Source organism: Centruroides vittatus, unplaced genomic scaffold (assembly GCF_030686945.1).
Source record: "Centruroides vittatus isolate TY-2023 unplaced genomic scaffold, ASM3068694v2 contig_904, whole genome shotgun sequence".
Lineage (NCBI taxonomy): Eukaryota > Metazoa > Arthropoda > Arachnida > Scorpiones > Buthidae > Centruroides > Centruroides vittatus.
Window position 1 is genome coordinate 125548 of NW_027122594.1, and position 23528 is coordinate 149075.

A 23528-nucleotide genomic window follows, 5' to 3' on the forward strand; every position below is an offset into this window, starting at 1 on the left:
CACACACAATGGGGCGGCCGGATGGTGAGGGAAGGGGCCCGACATATCCGAAAGGACCATCCTCGAAAAATTCCTGGAAACCTTCGACCCGTTCGGATTCGATTCCGGGTCCCCCAGACCACCTTGACCGCCGGCCATCCGCCCATATCAACCGTAGTGTGTCGGAAATGAAGAGTGCACACTTAGAGAGGTCAATCGTGATAAGTTACATGCGTTTTTATATCGAACCAAAAAACGCGTACGTTATGGAGTAGTATCTGATAAAAAAGGTTCCACTTTATTAATTTTATTTTTTATATAATTTTAATTACTATTTTTTATATAATTTTAATTAATAATTTTTTATATAATTTTAATTACTTACACACTCACAAACTTTTATATATATATATATAAAAGTTTGTGAGTGTGTAAGTAAACAAATATATATATATATTTATTTTGTTTATTAATTTTATAAAATATTTTTAGTTTTCATATTATTCGAAATAATAAAATTTATAAAAACTGAGAAAATAAAATATTTGAAAAAGGAATGTTTTTGACGATTGATGTAGGGACGCTACTAGAGAATTCGGGAAGAGAGAACAGACGAGATTTTCTTAATCTCGTACTAAACTGTTTTTTCCATAACTTTAGTCGTTGGTAGGCTTTTCTTATTTTAAAATATTTAGAATTTTTTCCATAATCATGAATATTTCGGGTGAAATAATCACGTAATTAATTATTATACATTTACAGATTTCGGGATAGATTATTTAATACTGCAAAGTCTTTAAAAATTTTACTTTAAACATGGGAGAAGAAAGAGATAATGACAAAGGTAAGCCTAATTATAAAATGTATTGATCGCCGTTTAAATATGTAATAATTCACTTCCAGTGATTTCTCTTTATATTAAAAAATGTGCATTTATAAAATGGCAGGCTAATTTGAAAAGAATTAAACTTCACAAAAATAATCTAATTAACTTGTATTTTGTTTATTAAGCAATAAATATTTGTTGTACATTGCATAATATCATGTTTTTTAGCGTTAAATGATAAAATATTAGCCAATAATTATGAAATTACAGTGTTTGTTCGAATTATGTGTGTATAAATGCACTTGTTTATAATGATTTCTGTTTTGTGTGGTGAAAATTGTGCAGATTACAAATTTATCGGTTAAAGTCTACCTAAAAATATAGTTAATATAACCTAACCTAGTCTAACCAAAGTGCTGCCATTGGGACTACTTAGGTAGAATTTAACCAATTTATCAAATGATGGATTGCATTAATGTTAACGTATAACGGCAACGTAGACTGGTTGGCCGTGCCCATCTGTTACGGGCAGGGCCGCGTTGACGCGCGGACCGCCTCAGCCTCGTTACTTGCTCGTTACTAGTGTTTTTTCCCATGTGCGTGTCCTTATGATGCCTCCTCGAAAGTGCTGAATTTGAGACGTGTACTGGGATCGACCGTGGTGGATGAGAGAAGGGAACGATACATCGAACCGTTCTATTCGTAAGAAATTTTGGCCATCTAAATAAGTTTCGAATTTGGTTCTCGTATGATTTAGGCCGAGCTCAGAGTTCTTGTTTCTGGTCAATGTTGGTTAATTAATAAATTGCTAATTATTTGTTTTTGTGTCGACGAATTGGTTAATTATTCCTTTTCAGTGCAAATGCGTGTTAGGTTAAAGCTGTAATTATTACTAAATATTACAAACTTTATAGATTTTAGTAATAATTGGTAATTTAATCCGATGATCGATCTGGATTATTATTGAGCTCAAATTATTTGAGCAGTAATATGATTTGGGCATGTTTCCTTATACAGTTATTTAATCCTTTGGGCTTATCGGGTAGCTGAGCTCAATGCTAAATTTGACTTGATCATTAGATTAAATAACTGATGTTTAATGCAATAATCCAACCAAAATTTTTTAATGTGATATTTGAATTTCATTTTGGAAATAAATAAATTAATAAAAAAAAATGACTTGCTGAACTTTATTGGTTAATGAAATTAATCGTGCATAATAATTGTTTTAAAAAAGAAATTGCTGGCTATTGGTAGAGAACTTTCCTAGCAGGGTCTATTCAATAGTTATGTCCGGCATTAGCCAAGGATTATCAGATTTAACTGCAGTACAGGAGAAGTAACTGTAAAGCATCTATTGTTCTTAATAAAGCAGGTCAAAGACTCTGCTGGCCTTGAACAATGATAATCCTTGACTGTTCACAATACAGTTGCTTGGTGAAAACTTCTATGTGGCTTTGCCATTTTTTGAAGATAGTTGTCACTATTAGAGCAGCAGTGGGTGGAACAATCCACAAGGTTATTGGTTATAGGAATGCTTACACCCTTCCATCTGGCTCTTATAATTATCTCCTTCACAATTCCTCAGGTCCTTGCCTTTGTTCATGTTTTGTGTAAAAATAGATGCAATACTCCTGCAGTTATCTACTTACAACCAATACCTGTTAATCATGTGGCTACTTCTCCTAAAAAGTGCAATTTATTTCATTTTGCATAGGTGGTCATAATAAATTATACAACAATATATATTGGAAATAAATCCTATCCTATTGCAGAAAGATAAGCAAAAGTAAGCTTTTCATGCCGACATAGTTTTGCATCTACTTAATTTTTAAAGCCTGTGAAGCTTCCTGTTTTTTGACCTAGGACAAAGCATTTCTAGGCCAAGTTTACATCTCCCTGGTAAAGTGGCAGTTTTTGGTGTTGTTGCTAGACTTCTTCACCATGATTTTTCTATTTTCAAGAGAAATAACCTTCTACTAAACCCCTTTTTTCAGTCCAATTTGGGTTCATGCATATCCATGCTATCATGTTTATCACTATTTAGAGTAGTGATGTTGAGAATGTTGGAAAAGACAACCAGTTTTTGTGATTTTTCTATTTTCAGTAGAAGATGCAATTATATGTTTTATCAGAGATGTTCATTTTGGTCATATTTGCTTGGTACCTTGTTTGAGAAAGTAGATGATAGATGTGAAAGTGACCAAGAAGACATCTGAAAGATGTCTTCTTGGTCACTTTCACATTTATCATCTACTACAATAATTATGAAGACCACTCAGATGATGATATTGCTATAATATAAGTGGATGAACAGTATAATTCCAGCAGTTTGTCAAATGATGATTCATCTGGGAACAATCAGGAAATTTCACAAACAAATAAAAAATAATCAGTAATGAATATTTAACGATTCCACACAAAAGTCGTCATTTATAATGTAAGAAAGAAACACTGAGACTTATCAAAATGAAAAAAAATTAACGTTGACGGTTGATCCCATGGTAACAGATGTGATTTTTAACACGTTGACTGCCATCTACGAGATGACTCGTAGTTACCGTTTCTGCCTAGGACGCCACCTACGAGTTATATCGTAGTTTGTTTCCTTGCCATATTTGTGCAGCTACGATGTAATTCATAGTATATCAGTGTAAATATGAATAGATAGCTTCAGAGGCAAGAACAAAAAATCAAGTTTGGCTTACATGAACAGAACATTTATTAATAAATGAACAGAAAATATAATTATAAAAAGTTTATTTAAAATCGAAAGCAAAACAATATTTTTATTGTTTGTGATAATTTTTAAAACAATCTTCTATGCAAAGAGCTGGCTTCTCTAGACAGATTGGACAGAAATAACGCGTTTCTCGGCGTTTTTTAGCTTTGGTACAAATTCGACATGGCTTTATCAGATGTTGTTTTTTCTGAGTAGGTGGGATACTCTGTAAATAGTGAAGCTTCTGCAATTTAATTTTTTTTGAAACTGGTTGAATCTCTTCTCCAATCAACGCTTTGACGAATGCTTCTCTAAACTTTATAAGTTTTATTTTAGAAGAAGTTGCTTTTTGAAAGAGTTTGTGCGCATTATGTATATATATTTCTATAATATGTAATGCAACCTTTTTGGGCCATCTAATAGTCTTTCTTAGAGCTGTGTAGTACGATAGCATTGATCTGATCGGTCAATGCCAGACATTCCATGATTATAATCTCGAATTATATTCGGTTTCATCGAACATTTTCCATTGCGATTGAACACCTCTACCATTTCAACAACGTGCATGTTTGAAATGGTAAGGACTTCTCGTTTGTCTTTCCATTTACATACAGTAACAGGACCATTTCGCTGCCAAATAAACTCCCCCATCCTCACCAAAAATTTTGTCAGATTCTGAATCACTTAGATTAGTGTAGTAATCAAGTTGTTTTTTAGTCAGTAGTCTTTTCTTATCCATTTTGGGATATTTATAATTTGATTATAAAAATAAATAAAAAATAACACTCTCAAAAAAGACGTAAATGTGATGTGCTCGCCTCTATATCCGATTTATTACTAATGAATTTAGACGCACATCTCCGATTGGCTGTAGCGAAGTGACAGGACGAATCGTGTCTGTGCACGAATTAACTCGTAGTTTGGCTTTAGCGAAGAGCTTTCTGTTACATAAGCCAACTACGAGATAATTCGTAATACCTTTATTTTAAGAAAAACACATTCTATATGCTATTTGATTATTACTATGTACTCTGATTAGAGTTTTTAATAATATAATATAATTAAATTAAGTTGGCGTTTTACAACAGAATCCTGAAAAGTCATGTGGCAGTTAATGTGTTAATGTAACTTGTAAAATAAAGCCTCTGGTGTAAAATCCTTTTTGGACAATCTTAATTAAGAAAAATATTAAGACATAAAAGGAAAAATTTACATGATTTGGAACTGGTCACTATTTTAACTAAAAGTCAATTTTTTTTTATCACTATTTTTGCAAAATGTCATTAAGAGTCCCTTTGGAAACATGTTACCATATTCTATTTTAATGTGACACACTTCACCTTTTTGAGAAGCTGAAAAATGAAGTGCACATTAGATTTGAAGTATAAATGAGGAGCTCTGAAGCAAAACATGTTAAGTGATAGTAGTATCATTTTCAGTATTATGGCATGTTAAATCTGTTAACTGTAATTTGAACAGATTTCATTGTGGCTAATTGATTTTATCTCATTTGAGTGTCACCCATCTATTGAAATTTCATTGATTTTAATAGTGAAATCTATTTAAATTAAAAAGTTTTATATACTATAAATTTTTAATTTACAGTTACAAGACAATAAAGATATATTTAATTTTTTATGAAAACAGTAGTTTGATCAATTATATGTTCATATAATATATATGTAATATCTAGACTAAATAAACTTCATTTAATGCAGAGATGCGAGATGTTTTTTGGTGAAATATTCTAAAAGGGACTTCAGAAGTTGAATGTTCAGCAAAAAAACCAAAATAAATGAATGAATTAAAAATATCAAAAATTTCACAGTAATAGAAACTATAAATAATTCATAACAAACTATGGGAAAAAAGAAAAAATTACATGAAAAATAACACTAAACATATTTAAACAAAATAACTTTATTGTATTATGTCATATCCAAGTGTCTAAATTTGTCTTTTGAGTTTATTATTTAACAGCATATTTGAATTGGTCATAATAACTAGCTTTAGACTAGATTTCAGAAAATGTAAAAATTAGTTATTATTATTATTCATCATCTGACAAAAAAATTGCATATACTTGCCTTTTTGGATGCCTAAGCATTAAACATGTGCATCCAAAAATAAAGATACGTTTATGCAAACACGTTTCCAAAAAATTATGGATTCATAAATTATATACAGAAGAATCTCGTTTTAACAGATTGCTCGGGCAGCTAAAAATTATCCATTGTTCTGAGAATCCATTATATCACAAACAACAGATTTTCTGCACACTTAGGAAAATATCTGTTCAAAAAAATATCATTTTATAACTTCTATATATAAGAAATATCAGTACTTGAATTATTCAGTCTCTTGTGATCTCTATTCTTTATCCTATAGAAACATATATGTTTGTAACATACATGTGTACAACAAAGCTGACAAAAACTGTACATACTATAAGCATAAAAAGAAGCAAATTACATATGCTCATTAGCACTTTGCTTGACTTCATGATTTGTTTAAAAAATTTGTCCATTTTGGTATTTTCATTGCCATTTTTCTGTGTATTGAATACAACACTGCTTGATAATGTCATGTACAGTACAGTACAGCTTGTTCGTTTATGCTGAAACTCATCAGGAAGGTCTTCACGACTTGGAAATATTCGACGAACTTGCTAAATTTCGACACTACACTTGGATCAGCAACAGTGTTCACTAGGTGACTCCTCAATTGTATCAACCTTCTGATTCTCTTTGTACAATTCTTCAATTGTGCATATCCCAAATGTAACAAGTGCATCATCAAAGTCTACACATTTCCAGAAACACCCAAATGTAAACTAAACATTGAAAAAAACGTGAAGTTTACAATAGATTTTTAGGGAGAAAAATCTGTTACTCTGAATAACAGATCTGCTAAAAGGAGGTAAAATTACATTTATTTGGCAGGACTTTGAGAAAAAATCCATTGTTCCGCAATCCATTAAAACAAGATTCTACTGTATATACCAAGGGTCACTCTGGAAAATTTTTAAAAATCATCAATCATTTTGTCAGTTTCAAATTTTTTCACCACTTCAAATTATTTATTGCCATTAGTTTTACTTACTAATTAATGCAGATGCTGGTAGCCTTATCAATTTGGAGTCTGGAAAGCAAAAGTAACATGTTAAGTTGTCACTTAGAAATAGAAATTATTTTTGAATAATTTTTTAATGACTAATTCTGAATAACATACTTAATCATGATGCTTATACGGTATTTTACATGTTTATGTCTATTTGGATAAATATTAGTCATTGCTAGTTTGGATGTGAGTCTGTAAGCTGATTTCTTGTTTTACTTTTTACTAAGTTGTAGAAAATGATGATAGAATTTTACTGCATATTTCCCACTCTTGCTTTAGTCTACTGAAAAAAAAGATTAAAAAAAATGTCACCCCCAGAAAATTCCTGAAATTTTCTGTTGGTCAATAAAAAAATCTTCAATCTAGAAATGCTGGGTGACATTGCACAAAAACTGTTTAAAGCTATGCCTGTCATGTTGCATTTCAACATCGTGCTGTACTTTGAAACATAAGGAATTGTTTGCTTACAAACTGATTCAGCCTAATTAATAACAAATTAGTTCAAATGAGGAATTTAGTTTGAAAACATTAAAACCTGACTAAGAAATATTTGTTTCAAAAATTTCAGAAATATTTTTTTTTTTTTGTATTTAATCTCAAAATTACTTATTTTTAATAAGAAAAAATTTTATATAGTAAATAACTTGCTATTATCTGTTAGTATGCAAATTAGTCCAGCAGTTTAATATTTCAGGATTTGCTTCATTACTGTTGAGTAGAACGATGATTTTGTTCAGTTCAATTCTGTAGGAGTATGTGGTATTTTACATTCCTGACATTTCAAAACAAACTTGGTCAAGCTGATCTGATAACATACTCCACAAAAGTGAATCAAATATTAATTTTGTTTAAAATAAATTTTATAAATTTTTGGAATCAAGCAGTTGTTGCGCATGCATGTGGACATGTGCAATAAATGGATTGAACAGAACATAACACTTAGGTAACAAAAGTGAAGTTATTGCGCATGTACGTGGAAATCTGACAGATGGACAAAAGTCCTAACATAAACACTTTACCACTATAGTGGAGTGTGCTAAAAAGAAAGTAAATAATAATAATAATAATATTATAGTTGTATAATATTATTAGTAGTGATAACAAATTAATCAAATACTATAGTTATTTTAAGTGTCTTAAGAGCCAAGATGGAATCGTAACAAAGCAATTTGTAGGTCATGATTTTTGTGTGTGGAGTAATATATGTAGATGCATGTTTGGAATCAAAGGGTAGTTTTGTCATTTCTTGCAGTTTTGTAGGTTTGAGAGGAATTATTGTAGTCATCAATGTTTTGCCTGCAACTTTTAAATGTGAGATGTTATTTCAAGTGAAGGAAATTAAGCATAGCATTTTTTTTTAAATTGCCATTTAAATGTGTTTTAATGTAGCAAAATTAAAAAAAGTATGTAATTGTAACAGTTTTTGTTAATTTTTAAAGGAATTTTGATTTAAAAAAATCAAAATTCCTTTATATGCTTTGATATAATAAAAATAAGTAATATCAATTTGAATAAGTATACAAATCAATTTTTTTCTTTTAAAAAGTGGTAATATGCCACTGCATCAGCATTGTCTTTCCTCAGTCATTTTGTTTTAACCATGTCATGACTGCTGTTTTTAAAATTACACCTTGCTTAATGAAGAAGTTTATATCTTAGGTCAGGTAGATCAGGTAAATGTCAGGTGTTTTAAAAACTGTCAGTTAATCATGTAAAAGCTTTTTTTGCCATCAAAAAATTACGAAAACAAAAATGTAGTGTTTCCCTTTTTAAAATTGTACCTTATTTTATAATTTATTACAAATACTTTTTAACAATAAAACATTTATTATTAAAATTAATATGTTTATGTTAATTCTCTTTTTTATATGATTGACTTCTAGAATTGTAAAGGGTTGGTAAGGGGCCTCACACAAAGTTCAGTTTAGGGCCTCAAAATGCCTAAATCCAGCCCTGGCTAGAACTGAAGGGTTTTAACTAACATCTTGAACTGATAAGTTGTTTGGTGGCTCCGTTGTTCTTTCTTTGATGACATTTTAACACACAAATATTTGGCTAGCACTGGTACATGACAATGCTAAAAACATGCTTTGCTTGGAAAACACCGGGTTGCAGTCATGTGACAAAAAGACAATGTTGACTAAATTGTGATTGGTTAAAGCATAACAGCTATCAATAGCACAGAACCCAGATGCATCTCAACTGATTACCTGTAGCGAAACCCACTTAACAGAGCAGAGAGTAGCAATTTGTCTAAGGTTTATTAACTGCCTTTTGCTAAGGAGACTTATTGAATGTCTCATGTATTGCTTTCCTTGAGTTATTGGAAAAGCTCAGAATAGGACCCATGGAGACATTTGAATATGAAGTTGTCTGTTGGACAGGAAATTATAAATAATAATTTAAAAGTTATGTTAAAAGTTTAAAAACTGATTGGCAATTGACAAGGAAATTCCATTGTCTACTATGATGATATCAGAAATCATCATAGTAGACACTGTGCCAAATTATTGAAGAAGGCTCTGGAGAATTTTCTAAAGAAATTGAAGAAAATCAACATAATCATCTGGTTGCATCACATAATGTTATCATTTTGTTATTGTTATTAGTATATACTAGTCCCAAAGTGATTATAAGTATCACCTACTGTATTTATTGTTTTACATAATATCAGTTTAAAAGTATAGCTGATACAATGATGACGACAATGACAATAATAATAATTAGTTATTATTATTGTCATTGTCGTTATCATTGTGGTGTTGGAGTATTTCCTCCGCGACATACTGGTGCCTAGTGCTATGCCAGACCAAAGTCAAGACATGACTACAGAAAAAATGTTGTTTATGTGCTGTTTGTATACATGTGTATGTTTAAGAATTTCCTAATTATTTGATATGTTTAGTATGGCAGCCTTCTGTAGTGTTATGTATGTACTATTGTGAAGTAAAACCCTAATGTTTTGTAGTATATATGGTATGATATCTATGCAAGAAAGAATTATTATTATTATTAATATAGTTGATTCATATAACTGCTATGAAAAAACAGCACCTTTAATTTCCAGTATAATTTAAAGTTTGTTTCTATAACTGCTATATGAACCAGCACTAAATCAATAAGATTTAATCAGAGAATAAGTAACAGAATAAACAGAGTACCTTGTAACTCTAGCAATAAATTTAATATCAAAATTAGCACTGCCATTAGCACAAAAATGTTAAAAAATTTTTTTGTAGTTTTGATTTTAGATAGTGTAGTTGTTGGTCTTATATTTTAATAATTTAAAAATTTTATTTATGTTTTTTTAGATAAAGATAGAAGTAGAGATAGACGCCGTGGAGATAGAAAAAGAAGTCGATCAAGATCTCAGTCACGTTCAAGAAGTAGAGACAGAAGATTGAGACGATCCCGTTCTCGTTCGAGGGATAAAAGGAAAGCGTGGGTGTTGATTAAATTCTTAACAAATAATTAAATTGTTTTAAAACATTTAAAAATTAATAATAATAATAATAATAATTTATGAAATTGATTTGCATTATAAAACTAAAAACATTTATATATTATTTTAATAAATATGTGACTAAACAAATAATCATTAATCTGAAAGCTTTTAAATGAATGAAAAGGTAACAATAATAAAATTTATTAATTTTCAAAACAGTCTCATTGGTAATTAATAAATGCTAAATTATTGGCTTGCACATTTTAAATTACTTTTATTTTGGCTAATTTATTTATGATTAGAATCATTCATAACTGCTATGTCATTGTATACTGATAATTATTTTAACTACTATAATTTTTAACTAATTTAAGAGTTGTGTGAAAAAAATCTTGCATTGAAACTCAGATCCATAATATTAGATATTGTGGATCTTAGGATTGTGTGCTAGGCAAGCATATTTTCACTTAAACTATTTGCATCTCATTGAGCTATATTTTCCAGATTGTATGAATCCAACTTTACATATATTTTTAATGATTTTTATTACTACTAAATTTTAAGATGTGAATTATACTGTATATACATAAGTAAATACTTTGTAAATAATTTCTTATTACATTCAGTAGATACTGTGATATAAATTAGCCTTTTAATTTAATAAGCTAGATGGCTGTATACTAAAATATTTAGTTTTTTTTAACTGATAATTCAGATTAATGCCTTGTTTACTGTTACTTGAGTAAATTATCAAGTGATAAGTCATATATATTTAATAATTAAAAATTTTAAGTAATTTGGAATTACAGGTAGGCATTAGGTGCCTTCTCTTATTAAATTTAATAATTATAATAAACAAGCCCAGAGTTAAGCCCAGTGTTGCCTGGGCAAAAAATAAGAACCAACATTAAAATTATTAGATTAATTATTAGATTATTTTGTACTTTTAACCCTTCTATTAAATTATATTATAGTATTTGATTTATAATTACAAAGGTTATCTTACATAAGGGTTTATCACACCAACTGACCAATCTTAACACATTTGAAAAATTTTTTAAATTGTGTTTAGTAGAGAAAGAAAGAATTTTAAATGTGTTAGATTGGTCACTTGGTGTGATAAACCCTTACATAAGATAACTTTTGTAGTTATATAAATCAAATACTATAACATAACAAACATTAAAATGAAAACCTTCATTTTAATGTTTGTTATGTTAATGTACTGTACATATGGTACATGACAATGGTAGACTGAAATAACCACACTCTATATGGTCTACCATTGTCATGTTTGTCATGGTACTTGGATGGAATGAAATAGCAGAGTTTCATTGGTCAAGTAGACAGAAACAAAAATACAATATCTTAAAAAAATTTAAGATACCATATTTTTTCCTAATGTTAACTCTAAGAAACTGTACCATTCACAGCTAAATATCAAATGGTGGTCTGCCAATGTATCTAATTTTGCAAAAAAAAAGAAAAAAAAAAACAGACCAAATGTTTAAGTTTGACAACTGAAAACCACTTAAAACATATTTTGTGCTGGCTGGTAACCTCATATTATACAATTTTCCTATTTGAATGCCATCATACTGCTGGTTTGATAGAAGTTTGGGATTGTTGTTGAAGAGGATTGAAGTAATTTGACTAAGTAGTTGTTGACCTCTTCTTGGAAGAGAGAACGGTCAACGACGACAATACCAGTTTACTATTAATATTTGAAAAGTTGTGTGTGTTGGATAGGTTGTGATGGCTGCACACATGGGTGAAATTGCTAACCTTAACTTCAGAAAGACTTCATAAAAACTTGTTTAAATAAAACAATCTTGTAAAAATGTGAGAATAATTGCTTTTATGTGGTAATATATAAAACTACTTGTCCTGACTGACTGACTGACTGATTGATTCATGATTCACTGATTGGAAATGCACACAAAGAAGCGATTTTTCAAAATTCCCCCGCAGGGGGAGAGAGAGAGCATTAAGGTTTAACCAGAAGAATGGCTTCTGTACTATTTCAAATGCAATTTTTTGTTTCTGATGGTAATAACTTAAATTCCAAATGTACAATATTTACATATTATGATTTTTTAACCAAATGTTCGAACCATTTAAATTCAAATTTGTTATTACATATTTGTTTGATTATAGTGTGGCCATTGGCCATAATATTGTATACAGTAGAGCGTCGATAAGTGGAACCAATTGGGGACTGGGGTCCTTCCAGTTAATGATTTGTTCCAGTTTCCGACTTTGTACAAAAAAATACATTAACCTGTCCGATGTTCAAATTTTTCTCCGTTGCGTATCGCTTCCTGTTGAATTTTTCTCCGTTGCGTGTCGCTTCGTGTTGAATTTTCGTCGATTTTAAGCCTAACGAAAATTTTTATAATAATCATCGAGGCTAGCGTATCGTTAAAAATTATTTCTGCATTTTATACAAACAAAATAAATATATTAAAGAATATAAAAAACATGAAAATTATACTTTAGAAGTAAATTTAGTATCAAAAACATTCGATTCAGCACGACACAGTCCGACTGAAAATCGTTCCACTTTCCGGCCATTCCACTTATCGGCGCTCTACTGTATTTGTATATTTTATTTGAATTAATCTTAGCCTTCCTTCCTGTTTCTTTGTTCTGAATTCCTTCTAGAACTTTCTTGTGTGGTAATAAAGTGTTTATATTTTTGCAACAGATTGTATAAACTATGTGAGAAGTATGTCTTTGTAAATATCATGTTTATAGAAAAATGAATAGAATTGATTTGATTTATTTGGTTATGGCAACATGACACACGAGCAACCTGCCAAAGGAGGATGCATTCCAAGAAGACTTTTATTTAAAGCTGGTCCCTATTTGAGTGTTAGTAATATGGAGAAAACAAAAAAATTTCCATGTGGCCAATCTGTTGCTGATATGTAAACCCACAACAGACTATTGGTGTTTGGTGGGTTCATCCACTTGGTTACTGGAGGGTACTTATTGGGCTATAATTCGAAAAAATATAAGACGTATAAATTTCCACTGTCTGTCCATTCTTAATCTCGAGAATGGAGTAAGATGGATGAAAGTCGAGACCAGATACAGGAAGATTAAGAGCAGGAGGCCCAGATTAACTATATATGAATTTCCAGTTTGCACCGCAAGTCATGTCATTTTGTTTCAAAAATTTTTCCCCCAAACAGAGATAGATACATAACTAGCACAACTCTATTGCTAACAGGAAAAGTACAGAGGCAAAACATTACTCCTTGCAGGCAAGTCGTATGTGCTACCTGTTGCAGTAATGGCATACTAGGGGTGGAATGTACGACATTATCTAAGTTGTAACTACCGAGTTCTGCAGCAATTGGTTGAACAACCTAGGCATGTATAACAAACAAATATCTTCATTTATATACAATTTATATGCCTTTGTGCCCTTACTATAATACTTTGAATTTAAATTGTGAACTAGGACATATCTATTATTAGGACTTATTATACTGGATAACTGGTTCTGCAAATTAAGTAAACAATATCAGAAAAAACAGCCATAACACATACATGATATCTTTGTGTTTCAGACCTGTTGGTCCCTCATCAGCACATACTTAACAACAATATAATTTCTGGGTTTTTAAATTCATCTATGAATACAACAAAAAATAATACTGCAACTATACTCATCATCAAATGTTCAAGGGAAAAAGAAAGTTTGATTATCGGTTAAGAACTTTCTGATGAGGGACCAACGAATTCAAAACACAAAGATATCGTGTGTGTGTTAAGACTGTTTTTTCTGATATTGTTTACTTAATTTGCAGAACCAGTTATTTAGTACAATAAGTTCTAATAATAGATATATCCTAGTTGACAATTTAAATTCAAATCTTTATTTATATATATAGATAATTTTTATTAACTAATATAAATAAACTGAGCCCAATGAGTATATTATAAAATACCAATGATTGCCTTAAAAGTTGGGCTATAAATTGGCTAATTAAAAAGACATTAGGCGCCATCTCTTAGAAAAGAGATGGTGCCTAACGTCTAACTCTAGTAACAAATTACTTTATATCAATCATTTAATTAGCCAATTTATAGCCCAATTTTTAAGGCAATCATTGGTATTTCATTTTATTAACTAATTTAGAATATTCTGGAAGAAAAGAATTGGCCTGGAACAGAACTCAAACCTGCAACTTCTGCTTACCATTTGGATGCATTAACAGTTATGCTACCCAAACCCCAAGTGATTCTTCGCTTCCAGACATAAATATGTCTGGAAGCAAATTATTAATAAAACCATCTGCAGTTACTGATGGTGTCAACTGAGGAAAATGCCTATGCCCATAGCCTATATAACTTAATTTAATTTTAATAATTTTATTAAATTTGATTATTAATAGTAGCAGAAAAATAGCCCAATACATTATGGTAATCATTTGGCTTTGATTAATAACATTGGATTTAAGATGTTTATATATATATATACACACCATGCTAGGGTAAAGTGATAACTGGCTGAGTGCCATAGTAGGTGATTATGACAGCCAGATGGCCGAGTGGTCAAGGTAGCAGTCTACCACTCTAAGGGACCCAGAATTGAATCCAGATGGGTCAAAAAATCCTCAGGAATTTTTTGGGGGTACTCTGGATATGTTGGCCCCTGTCCCTCACCACCCAGTTGCCCCATTGTGGGCCTGCCAAATCCATAATGGGCTTGCTAAGAGTCCTTCTTGGTGCCCACAGGGTAGAAAAAGTTAAAAAAAAAAAGTGGATGATTATATAGGATGTGGGCATAGGAGTCATTTTCAGTTGGCATCATTTGAGTAATCATGGATGGTTATATTGATAATTAAATATGTCTGGAAGTGAAGTATCGCTTGGGGTTTGGGTAGCATAACTGGCAAATCCACATGGTAAGCAGGAGTTGTGGGTTTGAGTTCCACTCCAGGCTGATTCTTTTTTTTCCAGAATATTCTAAATTATTTAATAAAATATTAATTTATTATAATTATTAAATTTAATAAGTTATGGTGCCTAAAGTCTGCCTCATACCAAATTACTTAAAACTTCAATTATTAATAGTACATAGCAGAAAAAAAGCCCAATATATTATGGCAATTGTTTAGCTCTACTTTACTTTTACAAAAAAATTTCAAAATGAAGTACTATTAGTTTAATACACAAATTACAATGCTTTAATGCATTTTTTAACTTTTTGATAGCTTGTGGGAGCAGTTTGAAATCCAACTGAAACTATGATTAACTGAATTTTGGACCATTCTATATATAAGAAATTAAAGATTATTTATTGGTTTTGGATTTATACAAATACAGTATTTATAGTTTGTTTTTATAGATTATTAGCATCATAATGTAGCATTTGTCATCTAAAACTAAATGATTCTTATGGAATTATTCATTTTCAAATGATGGCAGTTCCATTTTTTTTAAATAGTAGTAGTAGTAGTAAGTAAAGTTTATTGTAATAGGGTATACCTGTTACAAGGGGGAGAATCAGTTGATACCAACATAGTTGATTTTGTTATTTAATAATTATAAAATATTGACGTCTTATAATAATATCTAATTTGTTCAACATTAATATATATTTGCAATACTGCAAACATATGTATTTGATATATTATATCACATTACATAACTACAAAAAATTTTTTTAAATTATACAAATTATCATCAAATTATAATTTTTTCCACGTACAAAATGCTTAGTTAGTATTTCATTGTTGATCTTGTTTGTCGCACGGAGGTTATATCTATTTCGTAACACTAGTGCCTTGCTATAAAACGACACTTATAATTTTTGGGGGATAAAAACCCCTACATCTAGAATAGCACCAACTGCAAGATAATAATTATTATTATTGAATTATCTTCTTATTATTAAATCTTAGCCAGGTGGAGAAATTTAATGGTAAAAAATTCTGAAACATATCAGTTGCTATATAAGGTTCTGAAATTATATTATACCACACAAGATTTTGACAGATTAGAACAATCTTAAGATAGGCAGAATTCAGGAGAAATATATCAATTATGTACTTGATATAATGACTTCGGTGGAATAGTTGATATTTTTTCGATCCCCTAACTTAGAAAAAACTTTAATAATGATTATCATAAGGAATAAGTGTAGGCCAAATCTGTTTCAATTTTTCTATTACCATAGTTTTAGCATTTAAACATTCAAACTAACTATTATTTCTTCTATCTAGCCATAATCAGAACTAAGATGACGATCAATTCCTTCTCGAAAAATCATTCAATTGGACTACTTTATCTAGATTAATATCATATGTATATTTTATGTTGTCTTTAATATAATAATCATCTTTTATAATAATTCTATTCCCATTGTGTTTTTCTTCTTTAATTATTGCCAATAATTTTTTTCTTCTCATTCTGGATCTCATGCATAAATCCGAAGTAACTATTATCTTTTCCTTCACTTTATTATTGAAGTCGCCTTTCTTTTTCCAGAATTCTTTAATAATCAGATTCCTATCATATACGGACCCCAATAATATTTTCACTATGGGATTGATTTCACTTTTGGTTAATCTAACCACTCCTTTTATGTGACTATTAATTATTCCCAAGTCCTTTTTTATAAACTGATTAATTTCTTTTACATGATCGGTCGAGTTGAACGGAAAGTTTAAAACTATAATGTTATTATTATTTCTCACGTTAGCTAGCTGGTCTATTTCAAATTCTAACATACCTTTCAATTGGCAATTCTTATTAGATATTTCCTCTAATTCTTCTACTTTTTGGGATAATTTTGACAATTCTCCATTCAAATATTTATTTTCTTCTTTCAAAGCAATGACTTCTGCTCTAATTCCTTGTAGTTCAGTATGAAGAAGAGAGAACTTATCTTGAATTAGCTCGTATATTGCTTTCAATGTAAATTGTGACTCTTCCTGAACTTGTGGCCCTAGATCTCTTGAAGTTTCGAAGTAGTCGTAAATTTTCGTAGCTCTCGAGGTCCCAGGACTATTTTTATTAAAAACATCCTCTAACTGATAATAATCTTCACTAGATGTATCGCTCAATTGCCTTTCTTTTTCTTTAAGCTTATTCTTGCAAGGTCTGCCTCGTCCCCTTCTTTGCATATCTTCTTGACGTATTTGTTGTGGAGATCGAGGGAAAGGGCCTGGATTGGACTCAATCCCAGCAATTATTAATAAACACACAATTAAAATCAAGGAAAGTCTATTCACAAATAACCACTTCTTTAAAATTGTCATATTTCGGCTTCTTATGGGTTTTCAATTCACTCAAAACAGAATTATCAAGCTTCACTAAAAGTTCACCCGTACCTCCAGCGGCTAGTACACGCCCCCCATTTTTTTTAAATAGGAATTGTTTGTGTTGATTAAAGGAAACTATTCAATTAGTTTTTTATGGTAGCTTCAAATAAAGGAAATATATTATTTTTATTGTGATGTGAAAAGGATATTTAAAAGAGAATTATTATTATTTTATATATATATATACACACACACAAGGTAGAATCAAAAATAAATGGGATAAGAACAATGTTTTCATAGTAGATATAATGAATTAAAATATGTTTTCTCTGAAATAATAAACATTTGTTATCACTGATAACAAAGTATTTGACAACTTATTACATATTTTTGCCAATATTCATATCATGACTGGAAGCGATTTAAATCCTGTTTTTTGAACATCTGTCAGATAGCTTGTGACAATGCAAAATGACTTCAGATGCTCCTTTAGCTTTAAGAAGTGATAAAAATTTGCTGGAGCCAGATCAGTGGAGGAGGTTGTGACAGCATAGAAATCTGATACTGTTGGTATTTGAAAATTTTATATGCAACACACATGCATTGTAGCTTAAGATTGTTATGGTGGATTTGTGTGTGAACCCATATTAGTGATCCTTAGTGTAAACCAAATTGTCTATTGATTGCTGATGGTCTCACCTGAAGCTATTGTAGCACTAATTTCTTTATTTCTTGTCATTGCTAGATTTCCTTGGATGTTGGTCATCTTTTACATCTTTTGTATTATCATTGAATCTCTTTGTAGTCTTCATCATTGATTTATTCTTTGCTACAGTTTGCTTAGAATTTTGCTACAAGATATATCAAGCTTACAGCAAAATTAAATGTTAATCTGTTCTTTCTTTTTCAATTTTTTCAATTTCAGAAGCAGCCACCTGTTGTACTATTCTTACTGGAGTAGTATTCTCATATCTCAGTTAGCCTGCTTAATGAAGCTTGTCAAAACATGTTATTATATGCTGAATTTTCAGCTGTAGCATGCAGAACAATCAACTGACATTTCAATTCCCATTTAAATTTTACTCTGCCTTGTAGTTATCTTTAGTTGCTGTGTATTGTTATATTATTATGAAAAAGTTCTGAATTGGTCTAAATCAGGGATGTCCAGCCCGCGGGCCGCATTGCGGCCCACTGCACCCTAAAATATTTAGGTACATATTCATTTATTGTGGTAAAGAATGTCGTAAAAATTATTCTCATTTCACTGGATACACTTTGATGTTGTAATGACGTAATTGATGCTAGAAAACTGTACTACCCAACATGCAAAATATACAGCTGTGAACAATTCTTTTCATGCATGAAAAACATCAAAACTGCTGAAAGAGATAGGTTGAGTGATTTCCATTTAACTAACATTCTTAGAATTAAGACTAGTACCATAAATGCAGATATTGACAATATTATAAAAGGAATGCAATGTCAAAAATCACATTGAATTTTTATTTTTATTTTGTGTGAGTATAATTTGCTTACTGTCAATAATACAGTATTTTATTTAATTATATATTTGTTATTAAAATTTGATATTCACAATTTGAACATTTTAAAAGCATATATTTATATAAAGTACCTTTGTGGTCCACTGAATATACATAAATTTCTAATTTGGCCCATTAGGAAAAAAGGTTGGACAACCCTGGTCTAAATGATCATGGTTATACAGTAGAGCGTCGTTAATCGGAACGCCGGTAATCGGAACGATTCTCAGTTGGACTGTGTCGTGCTGAATTGAACATTTTTGATACTAGATTTACTTCTAAAGTATAATTTTCATGTTTTTTATATTCTTCAATATATTTATTTCGTTTGTACAAAATGAAGAAATAATTTTTAATGATACGATAGCCTCGATTATTATTATAAAAATTTTAATTAGGCTTAAAATCGACGAAAATTCAACACGAAGCGACACGCAACAGAGAAAAGTTTGAACATCGGACAGGTTAATATATTTTTTTGTACAAAGTCGGTAATCGGAACAAATGACTAATCGGAACAACCCCAGTCTCCAATTGATTCCGATTTTTGACGCTCTACTGTATTTAAATGAACTTTTTTCCAATTTAATGTGCATTATTTATATTTGGTATTATTAACTTATTATTTTAAAAATATGCCACTATTTAATTTAATTAAAATATCCTTCTGAGTAGCAGTAGAAGCAGAAGCAGAAGCCGAGATAGGAGGCGATCACGACGTAGGAAACCTTCTCTTTATTGGGATATTCCTCCTCCAGGATTTGAACACATAACTCCATTGCAGTATAAAGCCATGCAAGGTAAGATTTTCATAACAGATTTTAAAATAATAATCTTTGTGTTAAATGCAGGAGATACATGTATCTAAGTACAGTATCTAAATATTTATTAACTGGATACTTGAGATAATTTGAATGTTTAGAATATTCCAATACATTGCAATTTTTTGTGTTGTGATACTAAGATTAAACATAATATTACAAAGAAGAATCATGATTATTAAATGGTTATTTCTCATTTAACACTAAATATTATAATAATGATAATCATTATTATTAAAATATATCCAGTTTAAATTATGTTAAAAATTATAAATTTTGATAAAACTTCGATAAAAATTTATAGTTATCCTTTTCACTTTCCCAACTTTTCATTAGAGGTGAATGTTAAAGTAACCATAAATCAGTATTAAAAAACTTTAAAACTATTACTTTATGTTATTTTCTTTGTTTTTCTCATAAATGAATTTCAATTTTATGATTCTCATCAGTATGTTATTACTAAGGTCCGGATTTTTGGGTGCTGCACCCACTCAATTTTTGAAAGGGGGCAGAGTGTAAAAAGACAAACTAAGTTGGATTTAGTGCAGTAGGCTCACTCATTGCCAAATTTTAGCACCCAAATCGCAAACCTGTCCCAAAACAGTAACTAGCACCAAAACTATATATTTTGCACCCAGCTTCCACTTTTTTTTACATTTTCAAAGAATATGTTGACAATTATCTCTTGTTTTGGTGGTTTTTATTCATTCACTTGAGGGGGAAAAAACAAATTTGTTAAACCAGACCACATATGCTGAGGAAAAAAATTTGATAATCAGCTTACTCTCTTATTGAGAGAAAAGAGGGCAAAGTGGAATTTTTTGGACTAAACAACTAAGCCTTAGGGTTGTTTTAGAATGTAAACACATTCACTGAAAATCTTCAACATGTGTTTTCTTTTCTAAGAAAAGAACAATCTAGAAAATTCTGTATTGAGGTCACCTTACCCTGACTTGTGAGCACAACAGTTCCAATTTCTTTTGTTTGGTGTCGGTGACATTAGAAAATGGCAAAATTGACTGCATCTAAACTGAACATTTTAGCAAATAAGTTTAAAGATGAAGGCTTATGCGCAGATGGAAAAGTTCTTTGCTGTTCCATTTGTGATTATGTGATTTCGGTTGATGTGAAACACCAAGAAACGAAAATCAAGTGACACACAAGTTTGGAAAAGCATAGAGAAGGCAAAACAAAAAAAGGAGGAATTTTGAGCATATATTTATAGGGGCACCTGGATGTTGTTGGAGACAATCCTGTAGTCTTTATACTGGAAGAAACAATGGATTCCACAAAAAAGTACCTGCTGAACATTCTTGTTGCAGCACTGACCATGTGCTATTTACAACCAATGTTGTTCAAAATGTACCAACTTGAAAATACAAACTCAATGAACTCTAATATCTTGTCATCTGTTGGGGGTCTTGGATAAACAGTGTGGTATTCTACTACAAGAACTTCGAGAAAATTAATGTGTTTACCAACAAACTTCCTCCTGTTGATTCTGCAGCCGTTGACAGTGTCGAGAAACTGGTCGCTGATCCAGTAGTGACCACAGAGTGCATTTGTACAAGTTATTGGTGGATAAAATCAACTAGCTGGAAAGATATTGAACTTCATTGAACATTGAACTGGTAAGTCAGGCACTTGATGTACTGGATAGTTTTGCCCTGAACAAACTCAAATCTAATTTATCAAAAAATCTTGATTTGAAAAATATTCTGGATTGCACTGAACTAGAATTCTGAGTAAAACTGAAACATGTCCCCTTAGTCTTGGTCAACGTAAAAAAACCTTTTTCCTTATATAAAGACATTCTATCCTCCAAACGAGAAAACTTCACTTTTAAGAACATTGAAATGATTACTGTTGTAAATTACAATGCTCATCTTTATGTGTAAATTGCAATAAACAATTATGTAGTTTGTAAATATAGTACATCTTGTTGGTTTTTGTCTTAATAATACAGCATTTAAAAGAACCTAAATGAGCACCCAATCCATTCTAACACTGCACTCAAAAATCCAGACCTTAGTTATTACACATATAAGACAGTTTTTTCCTATAAACAATAAATACTATCATAAAACTAAAAATACATAGGCACGTAATATTTTTTAAACAACATATAACTGCCGCTTTTACAAAACTTTCCCATGACATTCAAGTTCTTTTGTATGCACCATCTACAATCTTATACCATTCTGTCAACACATTTATATCTGTATTTAAATTTAATAAATTTACATTTTTATGTCTTAAATTTTTTATAATAGCAAAGTGTTCTCTTATTTTCCTTTCCCTTTTTTTTTTTTTATTATTATTTCTCTGAAATAAGTTTAAAAGGAATTTTAAAATATAATTTATACTATCAATTTTTATATTTTTTGTTTTATGGAGTTAATTGATTTGGCAAGTGTGCGGCTCAATTGATGTCTTACTTGTTTAAATCTTTCTTTCTGTTTTTCAAACAGTCCTTTAATATATGGAAATTTATAAAATTTGTCTAGTTTTTTTATTTTTCACATAATATCTATTTTTTCATATTCATCCTGCCATTTTTTAAGAATAATTTTAGGATAATCATTAAGTAAATATTTTTATAAGTATTTTAGCATGCTCCACTATAGTAGTGAAGTGCTTATGTTTTGTGTGTCTTTCAGACATTATATATTCATAATGATCCATTCACTCCATTTATTGCCCATGTGCATGCGCAAAATGGAACTGAACATTTTCATTTACAGTCACTGTAAGCTATAGTAAAAACTACCCAGTTCCTCTGGAATCTATAATCTACATCTCTTACTGGATTTCAAGAATTTATACACTCAAACTGTTTTTGTGCGATTTTTTGATTTGTGCAATTTTTTTTGTGCAGTATATGAATTTCAATCAAATTGGTATACCGCACAAAAAAAAATTGCACAAAACAAATAGCACAAAAAAGACTGCACAAAAACAGGTTTGAGTGTAATAATTTCCTTTCCATTTCAAATTTAATATGACTATTTAATTTATTTGTTTTTTCTAATATTTCTATGTCTTTAATTCTTCCTTATCATATAATGTTAATATATCAGCTACATAATGGAAATAATGAATAATACCTTTAATTTTATTTGCTTCTTTATCAGTTGGTTTTATGACTTTCAGCTTGCTTTGGTCCAATTACACTGTCCTCGTTAATTCTACCTATCTGCATACAGAATTTCTTTTTGCCACCTTTGAAAGTAGTTGTTTTCAAATACAAATTTTACCAATTCTATTTTCCATTCTTTTATTATTTTTTCTTTTTTTAATGCTTCATAAATAATTTCTCTTGTTATTGACGGATACATGGAACTAATATCTAGTCCTATAAATGCCAGTTTTTTCATTATTAATATCTTACTTAATTTATTAATTAACACATTTGTATTTTGAATACTATATTTCAAATATTCTAGCCTACTTAGTAGATTAATATTTAAATATTTTTTTTTAGATTATATAAACAGCCTAGTTTACTACCTATTAAAGGTCACACTTTATCTCCTATTTTGTGTCTTTTACTTCTTAATTTTAGAATTAGTATTTTAATATTAATGTCCAAAATCTTGCTTTTCTCATTTTCCATTATAAGTTCCTCTTTATAAAGTTTTGTAATTTTTTTTTTCAGCTTCTTTGTTTCCAGTTTCTATAACTTCTTTCTTCTCTTTTAACCAACACTAGTTGTTTTGTTTTATCTGCTTGAATTATCGACAAGTCATTATTTGTTAAAAACTTGTTAACTATTTTTTCATTTAAATAATCAT

The 23528-nt window shown here is 30.1% G+C and overlaps 1 protein-coding gene across 3 annotated transcripts in view; it reads left to right on the top strand.

Annotated features, from left to right (window-relative positions):
- The first annotated feature begins 519 nt into the window (after positions 1–519).
- U2af50 (U2 small nuclear riboprotein auxiliary factor 50) overlaps positions 520–23528 on the top strand; it is a 66514-nt gene continuing 43505 nt past the window's right edge. For 2 of the 3 annotated variants that reach the window (XM_067281054.1, XM_067281056.1), the window contains exons 1-4: positions 520–645; positions 742–823; positions 9959–10088; positions 19589–19713. In XM_067281054.1, coding sequence (XP_067137155.1) covers positions 796–823; positions 9959–10088; positions 19589–19713 — 283 coding nt within the window. In that variant the 5' untranslated portion in view covers positions 520–645; positions 742–795. The remainder of the gene's footprint in view (positions 646–741; positions 824–9958; positions 10089–19588; positions 19714–23528) is intronic. The other variant, XM_067281055.1, reaches the window with a different exon arrangement.